The 18,913-nt window shown below is 39.2% G+C and overlaps 1 protein-coding gene across 2 annotated transcripts in view; it reads right to left on the bottom strand.

Moving 5' to 3' along the window:
* Positions 1-18,913, bottom strand: part of LOC124168474 (chitin deacetylase 1) — a 64,358-nt gene that overhangs the window by 25,655 nt on the left and 19,790 nt on the right. For both annotated transcript variants that reach the window (XM_046546747.1, XM_046546748.1), the window contains exons 2-5: positions 13,045-13,181; positions 12,751-12,900; positions 3,357-3,456; positions 2,322-2,664 (exon numbers count right to left, since the gene is read on the bottom strand). In XM_046546747.1, the coding sequence (XP_046402703.1) occupies positions 2,322-2,664; positions 3,357-3,456; positions 12,751-12,900; positions 13,045-13,181 (730 nt within the window). The remainder of the gene's footprint in view (positions 1-2,321; positions 2,665-3,356; positions 3,457-12,750; positions 12,901-13,044; positions 13,182-18,913) is intronic.

Below are 18,913 nucleotides of genomic sequence, written 5' to 3'. Positions count from 1 at the left end.
AACACCGTGAAGCTGTAATTAATACCGGAATCGAATTGAGGCTTAGGCAGCAGATGCAGCAACGGATTGAAGTTTTGTTTTCTGTGCTAAATATAATCCAAAATAGTCATATTGGGCCGTGTCATTTTCTTTACACGAGACTATTTTCAGAAAATATTTTTAGCCACATAGGAACCATATTTCCTTCTCGTTCTGTTGCAATGCCTATCTGCTGCCAAGGCCATTGCTGATCCTTGGTAGTCGAGAGCTTTCCGCATTAATTCCGTTCCCAATATATTTTCAACTTTATGATTAACTCCGGAATAATTTTCTATGGTAGTCAGACAGGAACAGAAGAGGAAGAAAAAAGGTCTGAAGCTTTGGGAAAGCTATTCTTCAGAATAACTGCAGAGGAGTAGAATAATCGAGAGTTCAGGCGAAGTAAATCAAGAGAACTTCAGTCGAGGAATAAGAATGCTCTTGCCGATAGGAGGAAGAAAATAAGCCGACTACTGACATTTGCCTAAGCTAGAAAGCTGATCGACGATCACAAAGCCTTGCCGAGAAGAGACTTTGATAAGAACCAAAGGCTGGAAACTTCCAGTAGACAGCAAGAGTTGTTTAGTGGGGGTGTTACCGAACAAATGAAGAGGTTAGCCAAAAAAGGCCAAGATTGGTGAAGATGCCGAAAGATTCCCTTGCCACAAGTTCGAGAATTGGAAATTGTACGGTAGGCGCTAAAGCAAGTATCCATTATTGTATTGAAGGTAAATCATAGAAGAAGAGTTTGAGAGAGGAATTGTTATTTGATATGGAAATCAGGAGATTGTTATGTGATGAGCGAACAATCACTAGCGTCAAGCTGCAGGATTGGATTAAAGAAAAAATTCAATTTTGGAAGGAAGGCATATACAATCAAACATACTTTGCACCAAATAATCAAACATACTTGGCACTGGTTTAAAAGGGAGAAATCATTGACAACGGCTTCATATTTTTAGAAATGGAAGCTTTATTGATGACTTTTCCTTGGAGCTGAAATGTAATTGTCCAATGAATAGTGAAGAAATTGCCTCATGATTTGGCGCTTAATAAGGCCAGAGGGCTCACGGATAAATATTGATTCTGGATTTATTGATTACGTTTGAGTTTTGTAACTGCGGTTTATTAAACTGGCAAATTACCTAAACCTCAGTATATTTTCGTTAATTTTTTTGCGATATGATGTCTAACTTTCTTGGTGATATTTGCTTAACAGACTATGGACCAAAATAGAGCTATCAATTTTTTCCGCAAAAGAGACATGTTACATCTAATTCAGCGATTTATCATCTGAAATCTTAGTAACACAGTTTTAGCTACACCTTAATCAGGAAATAATTATTTTCACTGACTGGTAAAAAAAGTGGAAAATATACTTCTGAAAAGAATTCAGATTTTTATTCTCATGTCTTCAAATATTTACCCAATACTCAATCTCAACTCTTTCTGGCGCGCAGGTTCCGTGTAAGCTAGAGAGCTATCGTTCGTCTGACATCATTTCAATCAACTAAAAATGTTTCAGATTATCGACCTCTGCATCAGTATTATATAAGGATATAACAATCAAGGGTCATGAAGTCTCTGAGATAGCTCTGTTACATTTTTTAATCAGTCAAAAAAACTGTTTTCTTATCTGACCGACATTTTTGCAAGCGCAGCAGCTTATCGAGAAACGGAGGTGAAAACATAAGGACGGCATGTCGCGTTCTTCCTTCCCTGCCTTTAATCACGGCTTGCCGCAAACTCGCATTCACACCTGACCTAGGACTGTGAAATTGTGAGTATGATATCATCATATTTTAGAGCATTTTTTTAACGAAGCTATCGTCCGAAAGATGTCAATTCCATTTATTATCTCGCTTCCCGAATTATTGCCCTCATTTTTTATTCTTTTGCAACGTCAGAGGGAAAAATAATGTTCGTCATGGTAAGCTCAAGCTCGACTCCCCCTAAATCTTCCTCATTTAAAGTGAACCGAGACACCTGTGTATCTACCGCAATAGATATACCTACGTTGGCAATAGCGCGGATTTTCGGGTATGCTCTCTTGAGTTGAGAACGAAAGCTTTTTCCACTTCGGAGCAGACTTGCTTGCGAGTGATTGCGTGAGTTTCATTCGTGGTTAGTCCTCGGTTGCTCCTGCGATCTGCGCCTAGTGCATGCTTTCCGATTTATCCGAGAGAGCTGTTTCCTCCCGATTGTTCGCATGCTAAATCGGAGACTCAATCGATGGCGGACAGTTCGAAGCAACGGTTTGCGAGAGCATATCAATGCATGCATTAGGCATTCTTTGGACTTACGTGATGGAGTGGACTGCAATCTCGTGTCCCTTCCTGTGGGTCTCCTGCACGGCTGAGTAGTTGGTGTACTTATGCGAGACGAAGAAGGTTGCCTTGATGTCGCACCCGTTGGGGTTCTTCCTCCTCTTACCCTGACCGTTCACGCCCCCGCCGAACATCTCCTGGTACAGCTCGATGTTGTTGTTGTTGATGGCGTCGTCGAATGTGATGGTGATCATCTGCGGGACGTCCTTGGCGGGCAAATCGCCCGGGACCAGCGTGCCGTCCTCCGAGCAGAAGCAGTCGGGGAGGACGCAGACGGCGGGGTCGCAGGGAGGGGCCCTGTTGGGGTCATTGTCGATGTCTGTCGCGGAGACGAGGAAGAAACCGAGGGAGGGAAAAAAAACCGATCAAAAACGATTTGCATCAAATCTCACTGACTATTTTTTATCGAAATTTCATATGAAAATGACGCTTTGCAAGCATTGTAATCATGTAGCAAGCATTGTAAAAATATGATCCGGTGCTTTCCCAGTGGAATTTATTGAAAGAAAACCCTTTGATAATATTTCGCTATGAAACCTAGAAGTTATAGAAAAATACTTTTTGGGTTTTTAATGGGTGAAGTAAGTGTAGCATCACTGAATTGGTGATTATTTATTGATATTATATCAATTGTAAATGAGGTGAAATATTTTGCGCCAGAAGATATTTTTAGGGGTAAACAACTAAAATTAACAATTAAATTAATCAAATGGGCCGAGTGAAATTATAGGGGAATAAAATTGGAGTTAATAGGATAGTTGTTTTTATAATTGTTTTCTATTTTTTAGTGGTGCATAAATGATGATTGCAAAATTCTCAATGAAATTAAGGGCTATATGAGGTATATTTTCTTAAAGGGTTCTCCAATATCATTTTTCTAATCGAAGGGGTGAAAGAATATTGTTGTTATAATTTAATTTCAAAATTCCACGTTTAATCAAATTGTGAATACGGTTGGGAATTTTATATGAGTGACTGAATTGTGGCTAATTTTCTTCATCTTCTACTAACCGCAAGTGTTCTCGTCGGAACCATCGTTACAGTCCTTCTCTCCGTTACAGAAGAGACCTCTCTCTATGCAGGCGCCATCTCCGCATGCAAGGAATCCGTCCTGGAAGACACAAGCGGAAGAAAAAGTTTCACAAAAGCTCTCTTCAACTAAAGAAATCAGGTTGACTTTAATCAATAGCAACAACGTTCCATATTAATGCAATATGTGTATGATTGATGTTTAAGAGAACCTTTGGACTCATTAAAAAAAACCGTAAACTAGCAAGTTCTGAGACACCAGCGGAGTCACCTATTTTGTACGGTAACTCCACTGAGGAAAGTAGCTCATCTTTTCTGCGCTTGAAAAACTATCCATGGAGTGAATTTACACTTTGAATTTGAGCTTGCTATGAATATTTATTATGAGAATATTCTGGGCTACCAAGATTCGAAGGAGTACTTAGAACTACGCAAGATGTTTTGACTTTTACGTGGGCAACAAATTAAAGTCGAAAAAAGGCTAATAAAAGAGAAGTCATGGATCTATATTAAATTGAAATTGGATTTAATGACAGAAATAAACTTGAGGGATACAACTCGGAAAGAAATTTCCTTCCAAATTCATTAACATTGAAGCTACTGAAACTTGTCGGGTAAAAATGGCCTAAAAATAGGAATGACCTTAATTAATTTATGTCCAAATTTAATAATTTTTCGTTGTATAAGTAACAAATACTCTGGCTAAAATAGTTTTCATATGGTACAGCACAGGGTAACCCGATGCTCACTATGCAACTGAAAATCATCAGCTAAATAAATTAATATTACTTAGCGTGAAAATAATTAAACTTTAATAACTCAAATGATCATTTACCCCATCATATTAAATATACACTTTCGCGTATTTCTCGTCACCTTGAAAATAATTCTTTGCGAAATTCATTATAACTTTCTTTTCACCGAAGATGAAATAAGATGCATATATGATTTGCATGACGAATTGTCGCAGGAGAAGTAATACCGTTCGGAAATATCATGGAATCATTTCAGATGAAACTTAGACTGTAATAGGCGTACATTTAACTTTAGTTGTACTGTAAAATATGGTTGAATCAATTCAATGCGTCAAGAAATAACGGCTGAATATATCTTCATCAAAAATTACAAGAGCCGCATGGCTTCTCGGATTAAACCCCTAATATGAATTCGAGAATTGAAATAGGGGCCTAATATGACTCCTTGGTGACCATATTTATGCTGCAAAATATATTTTATTCAGTGCGATGAGTAAACAGCTGATTTGGACAACCTCTAAATCACGGCGATTGCTTGAGTTTCGGCTTTTGAGTGCTGCTTTCCCTTGGGGGGGATTTAGCAGTGCGAGGCTGAGCGTGGATATCGCTCAAGACACCGTGAAAGCGCCATCATCCAACTACACCGGCAAATTACGACATGAGACGTTCGGAGGCAGACAGCAAAGCAGTCACTGCGCTCTCGGGTTGCAACTGACCGAAATCGCCCGTCCTCGCATTACCATTAAATTACCGCTTAGATAGTCTATCTTCGGGCACGCTCAGCAGGGCATTCATCTTGCCATGACCACCAGAAGAAAATATGCCCATCAGCTGAGTTATTTTCTCTTTCTCACATTAGAGCGCAGCACAAGGACTTTCACCCACGCTCTCACCTCTCATTGGTTGAAATAGTTTACTATATGAAGTTTGGACATTAGATACATATGCTCAGCTGCGACCGTATTTTACGATAAATGATGAAAATTTGGGGATATGAAGATGGACGAATATTTCCCGGCGCAGCCAACCGTAACGTAAAGTACGTTTCATTCATGAACGACTGCAGTGAAACCACTTGCCGCCCAAATGAAAGCTAACAATACTCAAAGAACTACATTTGCGAGCGAGCGAGCTTCGATTATGTCTCACTTAATCCTTTCTATCCCAAAGTCATTTCAGGAGAACGTAAAACCTGAAAATTTTGTCACTAAAAAGTTGAGGACATAGTCAACTCAGTCATAATAATAAACTACACTAATTTATACTGGTAAAAATGGCTGTTTTTTTAAATTTGTTCTTTCTAAAAAGCAGCAGTGGGATATGAAGAGGCTGGGGATTGGAATTTTCGCTAATTTCGTCATTGGCATTGTTTGAACTGTAAGATTTCGTTTTTATCTTTCGAGTAAATTTTTAATAAAGATCTCAGGGAGAGATATTTTGCACGATAACTTTAAGCCATTGGTGGAGTATGAAATTAGTTGCATGATCGATCTGAATTCATTGAGTCCGAGGTCGTACACCGATCACGTCACATGCTATCTTATGAAACATTCTTTTTGTGTTTGAATGATTGCGCAGTACTTAGAGCCAAACCATTTAAGCATTTCCAGAGAAATTATACCTCTGAGTCAAATCCTGAAAATTCTATCCTTATAATTTGCAGGAAAAGCCGAAATACGGTAATTTTACATTTTTTCTCATAGATATTTTCACTCCTGTACTATCGAAGAGAGAATAAAAATATTGTAGCAGGACGAGCAAAGTAGCGGAAGTACATTTTAGAGATTATCCACCGTGGCTCCGAGATATCTTTGTCTCACTTCCGGGGGAAATGCTTTCGATGAACAGTTATATCGGACTGATCCTTGAGATATCCTTATGAAAGAACGGAAATCTCTTCATTGGAAAGGCTTTGAAGTCGCTTCCGGTAGCCGATGGCTAGGGTTAGATTATTTCAGTTCAGAATAATGTATTTTTCTTTAAATCTACAAAAAAAGCTACCCAAACTCTATTCTCGCATCATTTTGGATCCATATTGCTGAAAACAGGGAAGAAATTGGCGCAATAGAGTCATAAAAAATTCATAATCGTGAATAAGGCTGAGGAGACGCTGTCAGCAGTTACTGAGTATTGTGAAATATTTACCTTCGTTAAGCAGAGCATTTAATGAAAATATCCCTCATCGAATCATGAGGCTATTTCTATGCTCCAGTACCTGACGGGGTGGCAAAAATGGTGACATGAACGCTTTCTCGGCTCCGAAGGTATTACCGAGGAGAGGGAACAAGTGACTCACTTCTTTGCTCACAATGACACTCATCCGCGGAGGTGGCAATCAAGGTGATACTAAACCGTTCCTCAGTCTCTGTAATTGCTTCTCTCCGCCCGCTTGCCACTCCAAGTGTGTCGTGCTAATTGAGGAAGCTTGAAGAGTAATCCAGGGTGGATGAAAGGGATATAATCCTCCTTTGGCGCGGGGGCGATACTAATCTATGAAAACGTGGCGGTCGGATGGCCTCATGGGACAAATAGTTGAGGGTAAAAGTTGGTATAATTTGGACATCTGGAGTGAAAGTTAGAGTAATTTGCGGCAACGGTGGAGAATCAGGCACATCTTGGTCAGAAGGTGATTGGCACACAATGAGCCAGTTTCAGGAAATATTTCCAATGAGGAGTTTGTATCGGAAAGACTGGTCATTTAGAAAATCTTGCTGAGATCTAGGAGAAAATATATTTACTTGAGAAAATATAATGAATGAGTAAAAGCGAACAAACATTTCTTTAACCCTGATGATATGGCTCTATGTCAAAATAACACGGGAGGTTTCACGATAACCGAAGAAAAAATATTTTCCAAATAATCTAAAAAGCAGGCCTTTTAAACGTAATGGAGTAATTTAAAATCGTTAAATTATAATTACGTTTAGGTGATACCCGTGAATATTTGTATGCATGTGAATGTGGCGAAGAAAGTAGTTTACTGAGGAATAGAAGACGTACACAAAGCTCTAACTTGTTGATATACCACAATATCGAGGTCACTTAGCGCTCTGCGCGAAGCAAATGAAACGTAATAATGATGGCAGTTGGGGAGAGAAGCCTGCGTTTGATGTCCCAGTTCAATTTTTAGCCTATATGCAGTGGAATTTTATCAAGATGGCTGGTCCTAATTTGAGCGACCCCGCATAGCTGTAACCAAAGGTCGTGGCCATGACAAATTTTCCAATCGTAGTAGGCCTTTTCATTTAAGGATGGAAATTCTAATATTGAGTTTTTGATGAAAATAATTGGCTTTTATTGCTTATGCGAGGGCGTATTGTAAAGCAAGGTCTTCAATTAAAATGAATAGAAAATCAATTAATTCTCAATTTTACGTACATCATTAGAATGGCAGATCATTTAGTTATTTTTCTACATGGTCGCCTTGATGATCAATTACTTTTTGCATCCTTGTAACAGCTTTTTAATCGCGAAGCCAACTGACAACCGTTTTGCACCTACTTGTCTCACTTGATTTTCTATCCCCGAATGAGCTTTTTGAAGGCGAGAAAAAGGTGGTAGTCACTCGGGACAAATTTGAGGCTGCAAAGAGTGTGGTCGATGATTTCCCAACCGAATTTATCGAGTAGGGCTTCGTTTGATGACACATGTGGACGCGCTTTTTCTTGTGTTGATTGGAGAGCTGCTTAGGAACCCACCTGGTGGACGCCCTGTTGTAACTGAGGACTTCCGACACAGTATTCTGCACGGAGAAGTAGCCGCACTCGTCATTATGACCTCTCATGAAGGGTTATTTTCCGGTTATTGCGCACCATCGCGTACATTCGAGCCGCCGCTGATTCCTGATAATTCGGCCTCCGCGACCGCTGCTTATCGTGGACATTTTCCTGTTCATCAGAAAACTCCCGGCAACATTTCCGCGCGTATTCCATGATGCCATTATGTTTCTAACTGTACACTTTCACTAACTGTTGACAAATTTTTATCGGAGAAAACATTTTTGCTTTCAAATATCGAATGACTGAGCGTAGTTCGCACCTGGCGGGCAAGCTAAGAGTGCTCTCCATTCAAAACGACTGCAACGCAGCGATTGAGCGACCTGAGGTCACGTGGGTGGTTCTACATTTTGGCGAAGGAACCAGGGAATGGAGTGCTGGAGTCAAAGTTCGCCTAGCTACTCACGTGCGGAAATGGCGCGTTTGGAGACCTTACTTTTCAACACGCCCTCGTGTTGTTTCAAAAACTGGTGAAAACTATGTAGTTGCGTTACCATTTTAGCTAGGAATAGAGATTGAGATCAAATTTCAATGATCGTTATCATACTATCACATATTATTTTCGTTAACTAATTAATGGTTTGCATGTTGAAACTTACATAAAAGTTAAAATAACCTTCTAGTGTTAAGATTGCAAATATATTATTTGCAATGGTTTAAAGTGTTTTGATTTGCATTTTTATTTGAATGAAAACAGTCATATACGGTAATTATCCTCAGAATGTAACAAAATAAATTGTAGAGCGACGAGAAATCATTGATGGCATATTATTATATAGTGTGTTTCACACACAAATTATTACATTACTTAGAGTGAGGATCATAATGAAGGTTAATAACTTTAATTTGAAGGCTCATGAAAATTAAAAGGACATTAGTCCGCTAAATGGCAGTAATAATTTTCAAAAATGCCAAAAGAGCAAAAAAAAAAAAACGTTTGAAACCACTGGGTTCCAGGATTAACTATCAGAAGTAAACGAGACATCCGCTAATTAATTGTTACCAAATTGATCTTTTTAGTGACCGGTGTTGATTTAAAAAAATCACTCTACATCTTAAGTACATGATTTGCAGCATATCATGGCTGAAACTCGTAGTAATTAAGAAATAAGGCATTGAAATTGTTACCATATGAATTTTCTAACTCACGCAGAGATTCCTTGTTTTTAAAAGGCTATTATAAAATGAAAGGATGCTGTGTAATGACACGACAAATATCGTCTACGCAAGTATTTTATGGAAAAATTATTATAAAATTAGTCATTAAAACAACTCCGCACTAGCATAGTCTAGCGAACATTTCGCGCTTTTATCTACGTACTACTACAGCGCCAGTGAGACGTTATACCCCCTGAGTTCGGTGGAAGTGTTGACGTCGGACACATAACAGTTAAAGGAGGAAGAGACGTCACATAGCTTTGAATACGCAGCGAAAGTCCGTTATAACGCGCTGCTTCCTGAACCACGCCGCCTCTTGAATCCCGATTTGTCCTCGCATCGCCATGGCACGTGCCAGCCGATGGATTCCTTGGTCAGATTCCATCGCTTTAAAATTTAAAGTGCTCGCACCCTCTCAAAGTAATAGATAGCCGCCAATATTAGGAAAAAGGAGGTCCAACTGAACATGGGCCCTTATATGGCTACTCGTCCAAGTATATTCACTCTGCGGGTCCGTAAATTTACAATCCTTCCATTCAGGCATTTCATATATTGAATAATGGTAATTTTATTAAAATTTAATATGGCCATGAAAAGGCCACTTTGACTCACAGTGACATCGTACAGTAAAATGGAGAATCGATTTATTCACAAACTTTTCTATCGTTTATTTTCAGCTTCTGTGTGAAGCTACGAATGAGAAATTTAGGAATTTATGGGATACGTATGTAATTACTTGCCTTGAAATTATTATTATTTTAAGTGTAATTTTTTCATATTTGAAATCAAGGAAAATGCCGAAAATGGTCTACCCTGAAAAATTAGTGTCCAAATCCGTCACAAATTGCCAATTCCAATGGAAAGGAAGGCATGATTCCCCTTAAACACCACAATGTGGAAATTCCATGATCGTAACGAGATTTGTGAGTCACTTTAACACGTTGAAACCCCAACCCCTACCCCCACTAACCACGTCAAATTTTATCTTATCTAATATATGAATTGCAACGAGAAGAAATTCTCCTGGACCGCGAATCGAACCACGGGCCTTTTACTTTCCGGACCACTGCGCTATCAAGGCCTTCCGCGGCTCAAGGAAGGTGGATAAACGTCATTGTTGATCGTATTTCCTCGTTTTAGAACACCTTATTCTCAGGTATCCTTGGTGTATAAGTCTTTCACATTTTCTAGGAAGGAATATAAAATCGAACAACGCCCCATAATCTCATTAAATTCCTCGCATTCTCGTGTGGGAAATGACCTTAGAGAAGAATAAGCTATGGCAAATGAGGTTGCAGCCATTCCAGCCATCCCTTTGGAAAAATTCCAGAGGCGAGAGAGCATTGCTTAGAATCCAGAATAGAAACCATAACTATGAGTGAGGTAGGACGGAGAAAAACGCCTTTTAAATACTAATTAAGCTACATAAACTCCCGCAAAATGCGTAATTGCGACGGAAACGCTTTTAAGCCCTTATAGCGTTAACTATAGCTAAGGACAGGAAATAAACATCCCGTGTATGCTCAAATTTTAACGTACTCGTGTGATTCGCAAACACACAGCGGGGGATACCTTTACGAGGATCTTTTCTTTATTTTTCCGAGACTTTTTCAAGGTTTTGATGTTTTTCATTTCTTTGTTTCTCAACTTCACTTGGTACTTGATTTTCAAGGCCCTGTAACATTGAATGGTGATGTGAAAAAATGGAGAAATTCTAATTCACCTTTTGCCACCTGAATGAATTTTGATCGAGGGAAACATCATTTTCCTATTAATGATTGATTGAGTTGACTTTGTAATTTATACAGATTAATCTAATCCATTATTTCCATCATCTTAGACCTGAAGCAATCGATTTTAATATTTTTACTGGTTTCTCATACGTACTAGTGAAAACGGAGTTGAGAGATTGATAATATTTTAACTCTAACATAAGGACTCGAAAGTAGACAGAAAATCTAATCGAGATGCGATTTTTTGCTGACGATGTTTCTATCGTATTAATTTGTGTGACACCAGATCTGAAAAAGATAAGCCAAAATAAAGAATCCATTTCGAAATCCTAACAAAATGGTTTAAAAATACGTGAAAATATACGGCGAATGCAGACATAAATACATCGTGTGAGGGGTGAGGCGATGGATGTCCTATCATAAGTCGAACACCATGATAGTCTGCTGTACATTTTTTAGTCGAAGGAATAGTTTTTTAGAGATCAGGTTCGATTTGCAAGTTACGCAATCTGACTCGAAGTTGATAGCAGATGGATGACGCAGCGTTTATATAATCGATTAATCTCGCGTGTGACGGTAGCAATTTTAGCGAATACAGTAAGCTCCTTCTTCATGGCAAAACAAACAAAAATGTTAAATGAAATCTTCCTGCCGCTGAGAGCGAAAGAGAGTACCTATTGAAGGTTTGTGTGATCCGTCAAGAGAATTAATAGTGTTATTGCTATTATTAATGATCACTTTTCCTTTATGAACCAAAGTAGAGCTATTCTAATACTGGAAAATGGAATTGACTTTTAAATGGAGTCCTCTTACAATTGCTAGTCGGTTTAGTAGGAGGATCAAGGCGTTTGAATTTTAAATTTATATAGTATTATCTCTCCCTGGGCTTCCTTGCACATCTAGGATTTATTTTTCAAGTGTCCAAAGGCTTACACAAGGAAATGATCGATTGCGCCCTCTATTATCTAGGCTATCACGCTGCCAGGCTCATGTAAGATCGATCAGTGCATACATATTTTCAGCCAAAAGTAGGTACCTCTGTGAAAGATAAAAAACTAGAATATTAATTTTGTATAGTGGAAGGATGTTACGATACGGGTACCAACTAAAGTTGAGCCGGCAAGAGATGTGCCATGGCAGTATAAAGGTTGAAGGTGGGGTAATGTCGGGTCAAAACTGAAATCGTCCGCGGTCGAAGATAATAAATAGGAATCTGCAAAAACAGGGTTCAATACACCCTCACAGAGATAACGAAAGAGTGGTTATTCTCAGGAATTTCAGACGATTCACGTCCAAGTGACTAAGCAGCAAAGGGTTAGATTAGGAAATGGGAGCCACCGACTGGTGGAATGACACTTGCAGTCACCAGCGTTGTCTGCCTTCTGTCATCGAACAATAGTGACGGGCTCTACTGTAGTTTTGGGGTTGTTTTACCCTAACAATATAGACTTCCGCAGGAAAAACATTGAAATCTATGAATGCCTATTTTAGAACTGTTTTTAGTGACCTGCGCTCAAGATAAAATTGAAAAATCGTCTCATTCAGCGAAAAATACATTGTATAATTAATAAATTTGTTCAATTTTTCATTTCGTTTCGTTTCTTTAGGTTGTATTTTGAGGACCAAGTTTACTGGTTTTTATTATATTTCAACGATGGAAACCATCCATGGCAACCAGGCGTAAGCATAAAACTATACAAAAGTAAAACTGATTTAGCCTAAATCTTATGTAAAAATTAATGAACTAATTACAAATAATTGTAAAACAACATAACGGATGAAATTACCATTAAATTTCATCAGGTTTTTTTTTCGCTGGTCTAAGATGAGAACATGGATTATTTTGTCTTTGCCAGAAGAGTTCACGATCTCCGTGACCTTATAAGTTTTCGATGCATTTTAGAATTTCTAGTTAATGATGGGTGAATATTTGGGATGGATGATTTTCTCTTACCTGGCAGAGGGGCTCGTCTGTGTATAGCAGAGGTTTGACTTTCCTCTCCTTGTTCTTGCGGGCGCAGTTCTTGACGGCGTCCTTCCAGTCGCAAGTCTGCTTTTCAATATCGAAGTACAAACCAGCGGGACACCTAATTGCTTGGAGACCCTGAAAAATGAAATGAACACGCCACACCCACATTTAGCAACTATCATAAGTTATATACAGCCCAAACTAAGAAATTCAACGTTTCATGCAATATTATCCTAGGCATTGTGGTATTTCAGTATGATGCCACAATGGCGCACTTACCGATGATGTGCACTGAATGACGTCACGGCAGTTGTCTCCCTCTCCAGCGACTAGCCTAAACCATTCACCTGCATCTTTGTCTTTACACAATTCTACTTCAAAACTGTCTTCCTTCTTTACTTCCTCCTGTGCCAATGCTGTCAGGAGAGACGAAAGAAAAGGGTTACACATGGTTCATTCCAATAGAATCTATCTACAATTAGACTACCATTATGTATGATATTAGAAATGGTATTAAACTATTGCATTCCTCTCAAATTAGGTATAGGTAATTAGCTCCCTTGAATAACTTTAAAAATATTTTGTGTCTATATTCGTAAGTTTTGTTAGATTTGCTAAGTAAATGAAGTAGAAGTCAATGTAAATTATTTGAAGTGGTATATTTTTAATAATTTTGTGTAATTTTCATATATTTATCTGCTTTGGATTGAAGTATATTTTACGTAGTGGGAACCAATTGAAGTGCGGTGACATTCTAAGCTAACCAGATGCATGAATGGGAGAGAAGAAGCTGTCATGAATCACGGACGGAGTTAATTCAAAAATAAAATATGTATACCATTAATAAAAATAACTGAGCTGTAAAAATATGATAATCGCGATATAATACGATGCCGATCAGTACCTCGTAATGTGCGATAATATTTCACATATTAGTGATTTATCATGGGGCGGAAAATCTTCTAGATTAATTTTAGACATGTTTCCGTTTCGGCAGTCACGCTACTCTGAAATAGAGTCTGGGGAATTTTTGTCATATATTTACTGCGTATGCATGCGAAGTGAAAGTTCACTAAAATATACCTCGCGCATAATCAAGGAGAGCATCGCATCGAAAAAGATTGGATACATTTTTGCAGCGAGTGTGAGATTAGAAAATAAATAAATCGGGAGAGCTCATCACGAGCTTGTGAGGAAGTCGCGTCCAGTTTTTCCTTCGATAAATTTGGCATCATTTCGCACGATACTCCTCGCCAATGGACGGCCACCTATTCATCTCATGTGAATTCTAGCTTCAGTAGTTATGACAAGGAAACTTCGAGGGCGTGAGGGACGTGATACCGACTTCGAGGTTCACCGTTCCAAGTCGGAGATGGGCAAAGGCGGCCAAAAACTAAGGAGAAAGCCTCCTCGCGGCAAAGAGGAAAGGGAAGGCTTAAACGAAGCTTAAGGTCTGACCTTGATATTGAGAGGCATGGAAGCCGCTATTGTAAGGCGGAGTGATCCAGCCTTAAATGTCACGAAAGAACTCACTCCCTGAAAGACTTCATGTGCGAGAATTTACTTACTAGTATGCACAAAAGTTTCTCCGCATTCATTCCTATCACCAAGAACTTCAACAGCGAAAAATACCATGACATTCGTATTTAGGTTATTGCATAGTGTTTGTGAAATAATTGGAAAGAAGAATTTTGACCTTCAATATTAAATGTTGATTTCACCTCTTAAATGTTGAGGTGTTGCCATTTTAAGTGTTTCAGGATATGGATAAATTGCAAGCTCATTGATATTTTTAGTAGTCGATAGATGAAAATATATATTCAGTTAAATGAAATTATACTATTTGATAGTGATAAATACCTTCATGTTAAAGGTATTTTACTATTCAGTGGTCAAACTTCCACAATTTAACTACCAGCCCGGTTATAATTTATTTTCGCTGTCTCTCTTGTTAGTGATTTCATGTGGAAATGCGTTTTTTCCAACGCTAAAATTCTGTTTTAGAAAACATATGTTTATACGTTTGATCAAATTTCTGAGTAGCAGCTTTATGAAATGTTAGAAATATATTAAATTATCTTCATCATATGCATCATTTATAAATGGGCCACAGGCATAGTTTCATAGTAAAGTTGGTATTGAAGCTCAAAGTTTTTCATAATGAGGCCGAATAGAATAAATTGCAGGGCTTACCGCCTGAATGAGATTTGCGAATGGCAATGTCACTTCAATGTTCCCTATATGCCTCATATTTTCTGTAAATTTAAATAGCATAACACGTCTTTGCGAGAAAGCATTGATATTTTATTTGTATTGTAATTATATTTCGCATCGCTAGTCATCGTAGAAAGGCATAGGATGCAGAAAAAACACATCTGCGAAGTCCTAATTGGTTGAAACAAAACTTAAAGCCTTCCGCATTCAATTTATTGCAAACGAAGTTCAAGGCGAAACGTACATTTGTGCGAACCCATCCTTGCCCCCATTTTTTCTCAATATGTTCGTCGCCATATATCTGGAACGAGTGTCATTTTCTTGGTCAATATCTATGAATATCACTCAATTTTGGACTTCCGTGGGTCCATCAATGCACCGGCTGTATCGAGCTCCAAGCCTTCACGCAAGCACAAAGGTCGTCGATGAGCGATGGTGTTGGAGGGCAGCTGAATGCCAAGCCGAGCACGTGCGCCGATTCACGCGAATGATGAATGAGATAACCTCCTCTAGTGCATTTGGAATTGAAATTTCCAGCGCGGCAAAACGCATGAGAAGACAAAGGCCTCCCTCCGCACGGTGTGCACACTTCTCCATCAACACACCACTCAAAGACTCACTCCCACCCTCCATCTCATCTATTAATCACCCATTTCAGAATTTCATCTCATTTTGGCATTAAAATATCCTTTTTCAAACTATTTTGATGACCGAAATTTCCTCATTTTTGACTTTAAATGAAGAATTTTTCACGTTATTCCTTTTTTTATGCAAAAAATACCATTTATTATTAGACGGTGCCAGATCAAAGGTATAGAAGACTAGATTTATCTATGGTTCTCACAAAGTTTGCCACTTTTTACCCTTCGTTCAGCCATTTGTCACTTTTAAAAACATAATGAAACACACTTAAAGCTACCTCGAAGACAAGAAGCACTCTAACTTGTTCTGACACACTGCAGCCTTTAGACCATATAGCATGCGATCATACTGAAGTGCCGACATTAAAAAAATAACATTTGATGCTCTTTTGATATAAATACATTTTATGCAGACACTACGATGCCTCTTCACACGGAGTTGCCCCAATCGCTTCCATACCGACGGAGAATTCGAATACTTCCTTTTATTTTATTTTTGTGGGCCTCAAATGAATTGGTGATATTGTGCGTTTTGCGCGCTATGGCTATGATTCGATTTGGTCGATGGTTACTTAATAACATGTATAGCGTTGGGCGCATGGCATGGGCTGGTCCATACCTTGGGCGCACTTTCACCCAGTGAGGATGCTGGTATGCCACGCGAGAGAGAAAGTTTGCAAGGGCCCACGAGATGAATGAGGAGGGGCAGGGGAGGGTCTCACAGTGAGCTTCGACCAATTTCAGTTGCACCAATGGCATGGGCTCTTTTCGGATTTCAATCCTCCTGCATGATTTTTCAAAAATGTTTAGCACTGAAGGAAAATTAATCGGGTGAGAAGCTCAAGGCAAACATGCATTCACGTGTATTTTTACCGTGCATACATTCAAGTAATACTAAGTACCACAGGGTACCTGGACTATCACGTCCGATTGTATTGTAATCAACTTAATATGAAGTTTTTGAAATCGATTGCGAAATAGTTATTGAAATCTTTTTGTTAAAAAGAGGTTGTAATAATTATTGTAAATCACATGGAAAATAAATAATTTCTCCTCAAAACCTCTGTAAATGTCAGAGGTCAAATTTTTGGCATTGTCCTTTAAAAATTCGTAAGTAACTCACTGCACCATTTAAAATTCAATATTTTTGATCACTTTTGGGAGCAATCGGTCATTGAAAATTGGTGGAATGATTCGCCTCATTCCGGTGTAGATCTATTTAAGTTCCACTAGGTCCACCAATTTTTCAAAAACATTGTCGATTGTGCTAGTGTTTGAATATGAATAAAGGCGTGCTTGCCCTTTGCGATCCGTCGTCTATTTCTCGAGCCATTCGCTTCGAAGAATCGACGCCTTTCGCAAATTAATTAATTACATCACGCACTGGCTGATGCCGAACGGTTCACCGCTTCTCAGTTGCTCCTCTCCTCCTCGCTTCGGTCTCGCGTGGTTCGTTATTCGTTATATTCATTCTTATAGCCTCCTATTCATTCTCATCCCTAATTTTGATACAAACGAACGAGCACGATCATGAAACGGAACTCCAACGACGTCAACACGTCTTGAAAAGTGAACAGTGGCAACTTCCGCGTTTTTTATTTAAAGTTTGACTTTTTTTCGTCGCATCATATCCATCTACTAATTTCTTTGAATGATACCGGAGCCGAGATTCTGGTGGATCGATCGCTCATTGACTTCATCTCATCACCTCAGCATCGGATGAACGGACCTGCCTCAGAAATGGATACACGTGACCTCGGTCGGAGTTTCTTCGGCCCTGTTTTTCGATGGTGAGAGTGGGAACACTAATTCCGCCGGCACTTGTTTTCAGAGCGCAATGTGGGCTCTCGCTGCTCCCTCAAATTCCCTCCCTTACACCGGGCGCAGCAGCCTCCGCTGCTACTCCCCCCCCCCCCCCCCCCGGAATCCAGAACTGCGACACCACCCATTCGCTTTCCACACCACTTTCACTTCTCGCTCGAATCAACACCACCACGCCGTCAACAATAACCCGCGCGCGACTCTCTGGAGCCTGGATGCGTGTTGTGAGGTCATGGCGCTAGATGGCGCGCGCTCTTCCGCCGTAAGAACAATGGAAGGGCGAAGACATGATCGAATCCGTCTTCGCGTTGAAGAGGACCCCGCCCACCTCTCCGCCATTAACAATGCAAATTCCAATTTGTTTTGAGCCTCGGGTATTGCAAAATAGAAGTTGAAATTGTGGTGAGTCACTCACTGTCTTTCTAATTCGTTACTGATGGGACAAAATTTCGCAGTTCTAAGGTGAACGTTATTATTTTCCGTGATGCTAAAAGTATTATTGATTTTGTTTCCAAAATAATGAATTTATCAAACGGAAAAATAACTCTTGTAGATTATGAATCGCCATAGGCCGTTACTGGGAAATTAAAAATGTAGCTTTTAGCTATAGCCTATTTTTTGTAAAGTAAGCACGAATTAATTAATGAGCAAATTAAGCGTATTAGCGCAGCTCGGAATTTTGAAGAATAATGGCGAAAATCAGTGGCAGATTCAGGATAGGGACAAGGGGGGGGGCTAAGTTGGGGGTTACCTCCATGCAGTAGTGGGGGTCCGAACAAAGTGAATTGGCAAATGACGACTTAACAGGGATAAAAGAAAACAACGATACCGGCGATGTACAATAAAATACAATGTACTTACTTAGTGGTTTATTGACAGTGCTGTAGTTTAGCATGTAAATTTTTATTTAAATATTGATGCGTGGCAACTTTTAACTCTTTCCGCACTGCGCCAACATCCGCCATTATTTTTCATGAGCTCTCTTTCACGGTTGAATGCGGAAATTCACGTAATATCTTGATATAATCTCCCTGCTTCTGGGATGATGCGCCACCAGGCATCATTTGGAACGAAACGTGATGGGAGTATAGGCAATATGAACCATAGTTAGATGCATTAAAATGAAACATTTGACCACCTAATGAAGGTGAAAAACTGTTGCGAAATTATGTATTTTTTGTCGCCATTTTGTATTCAATAGTTAAGGCCGATATAGGAGACTCAAAGTATAGTCTTCAAGCATTTGAGCATCATTTTGTTTGTTTATTAACATCATTAATTAAAAATTTCTTTTGGATTTCTTGGGAGATTTCCCAATCTCGCATGGATCTGCCTCGGATTCCCCGAGTTTGAAGCAATTGAAATCGATTATTTGGCATTTTGAAGCATCTTATGTTTCGGGGTCAGCGAGGCGATGCGCGAAGACGATCGTGATCTGGGTCGTGCGCTGGTTGCAGTATCGGATGGGGGGG

Source organism: Ischnura elegans, chromosome 11 (genome assembly GCF_921293095.1).
Source record: "Ischnura elegans chromosome 11, ioIscEleg1.1, whole genome shotgun sequence".
In the NCBI taxonomy this organism is placed as follows: domain Eukaryota; kingdom Metazoa; phylum Arthropoda; class Insecta; order Odonata; family Coenagrionidae; genus Ischnura; species Ischnura elegans.
This window is presented reverse-complemented; position numbering and strand designations above follow the sequence as displayed.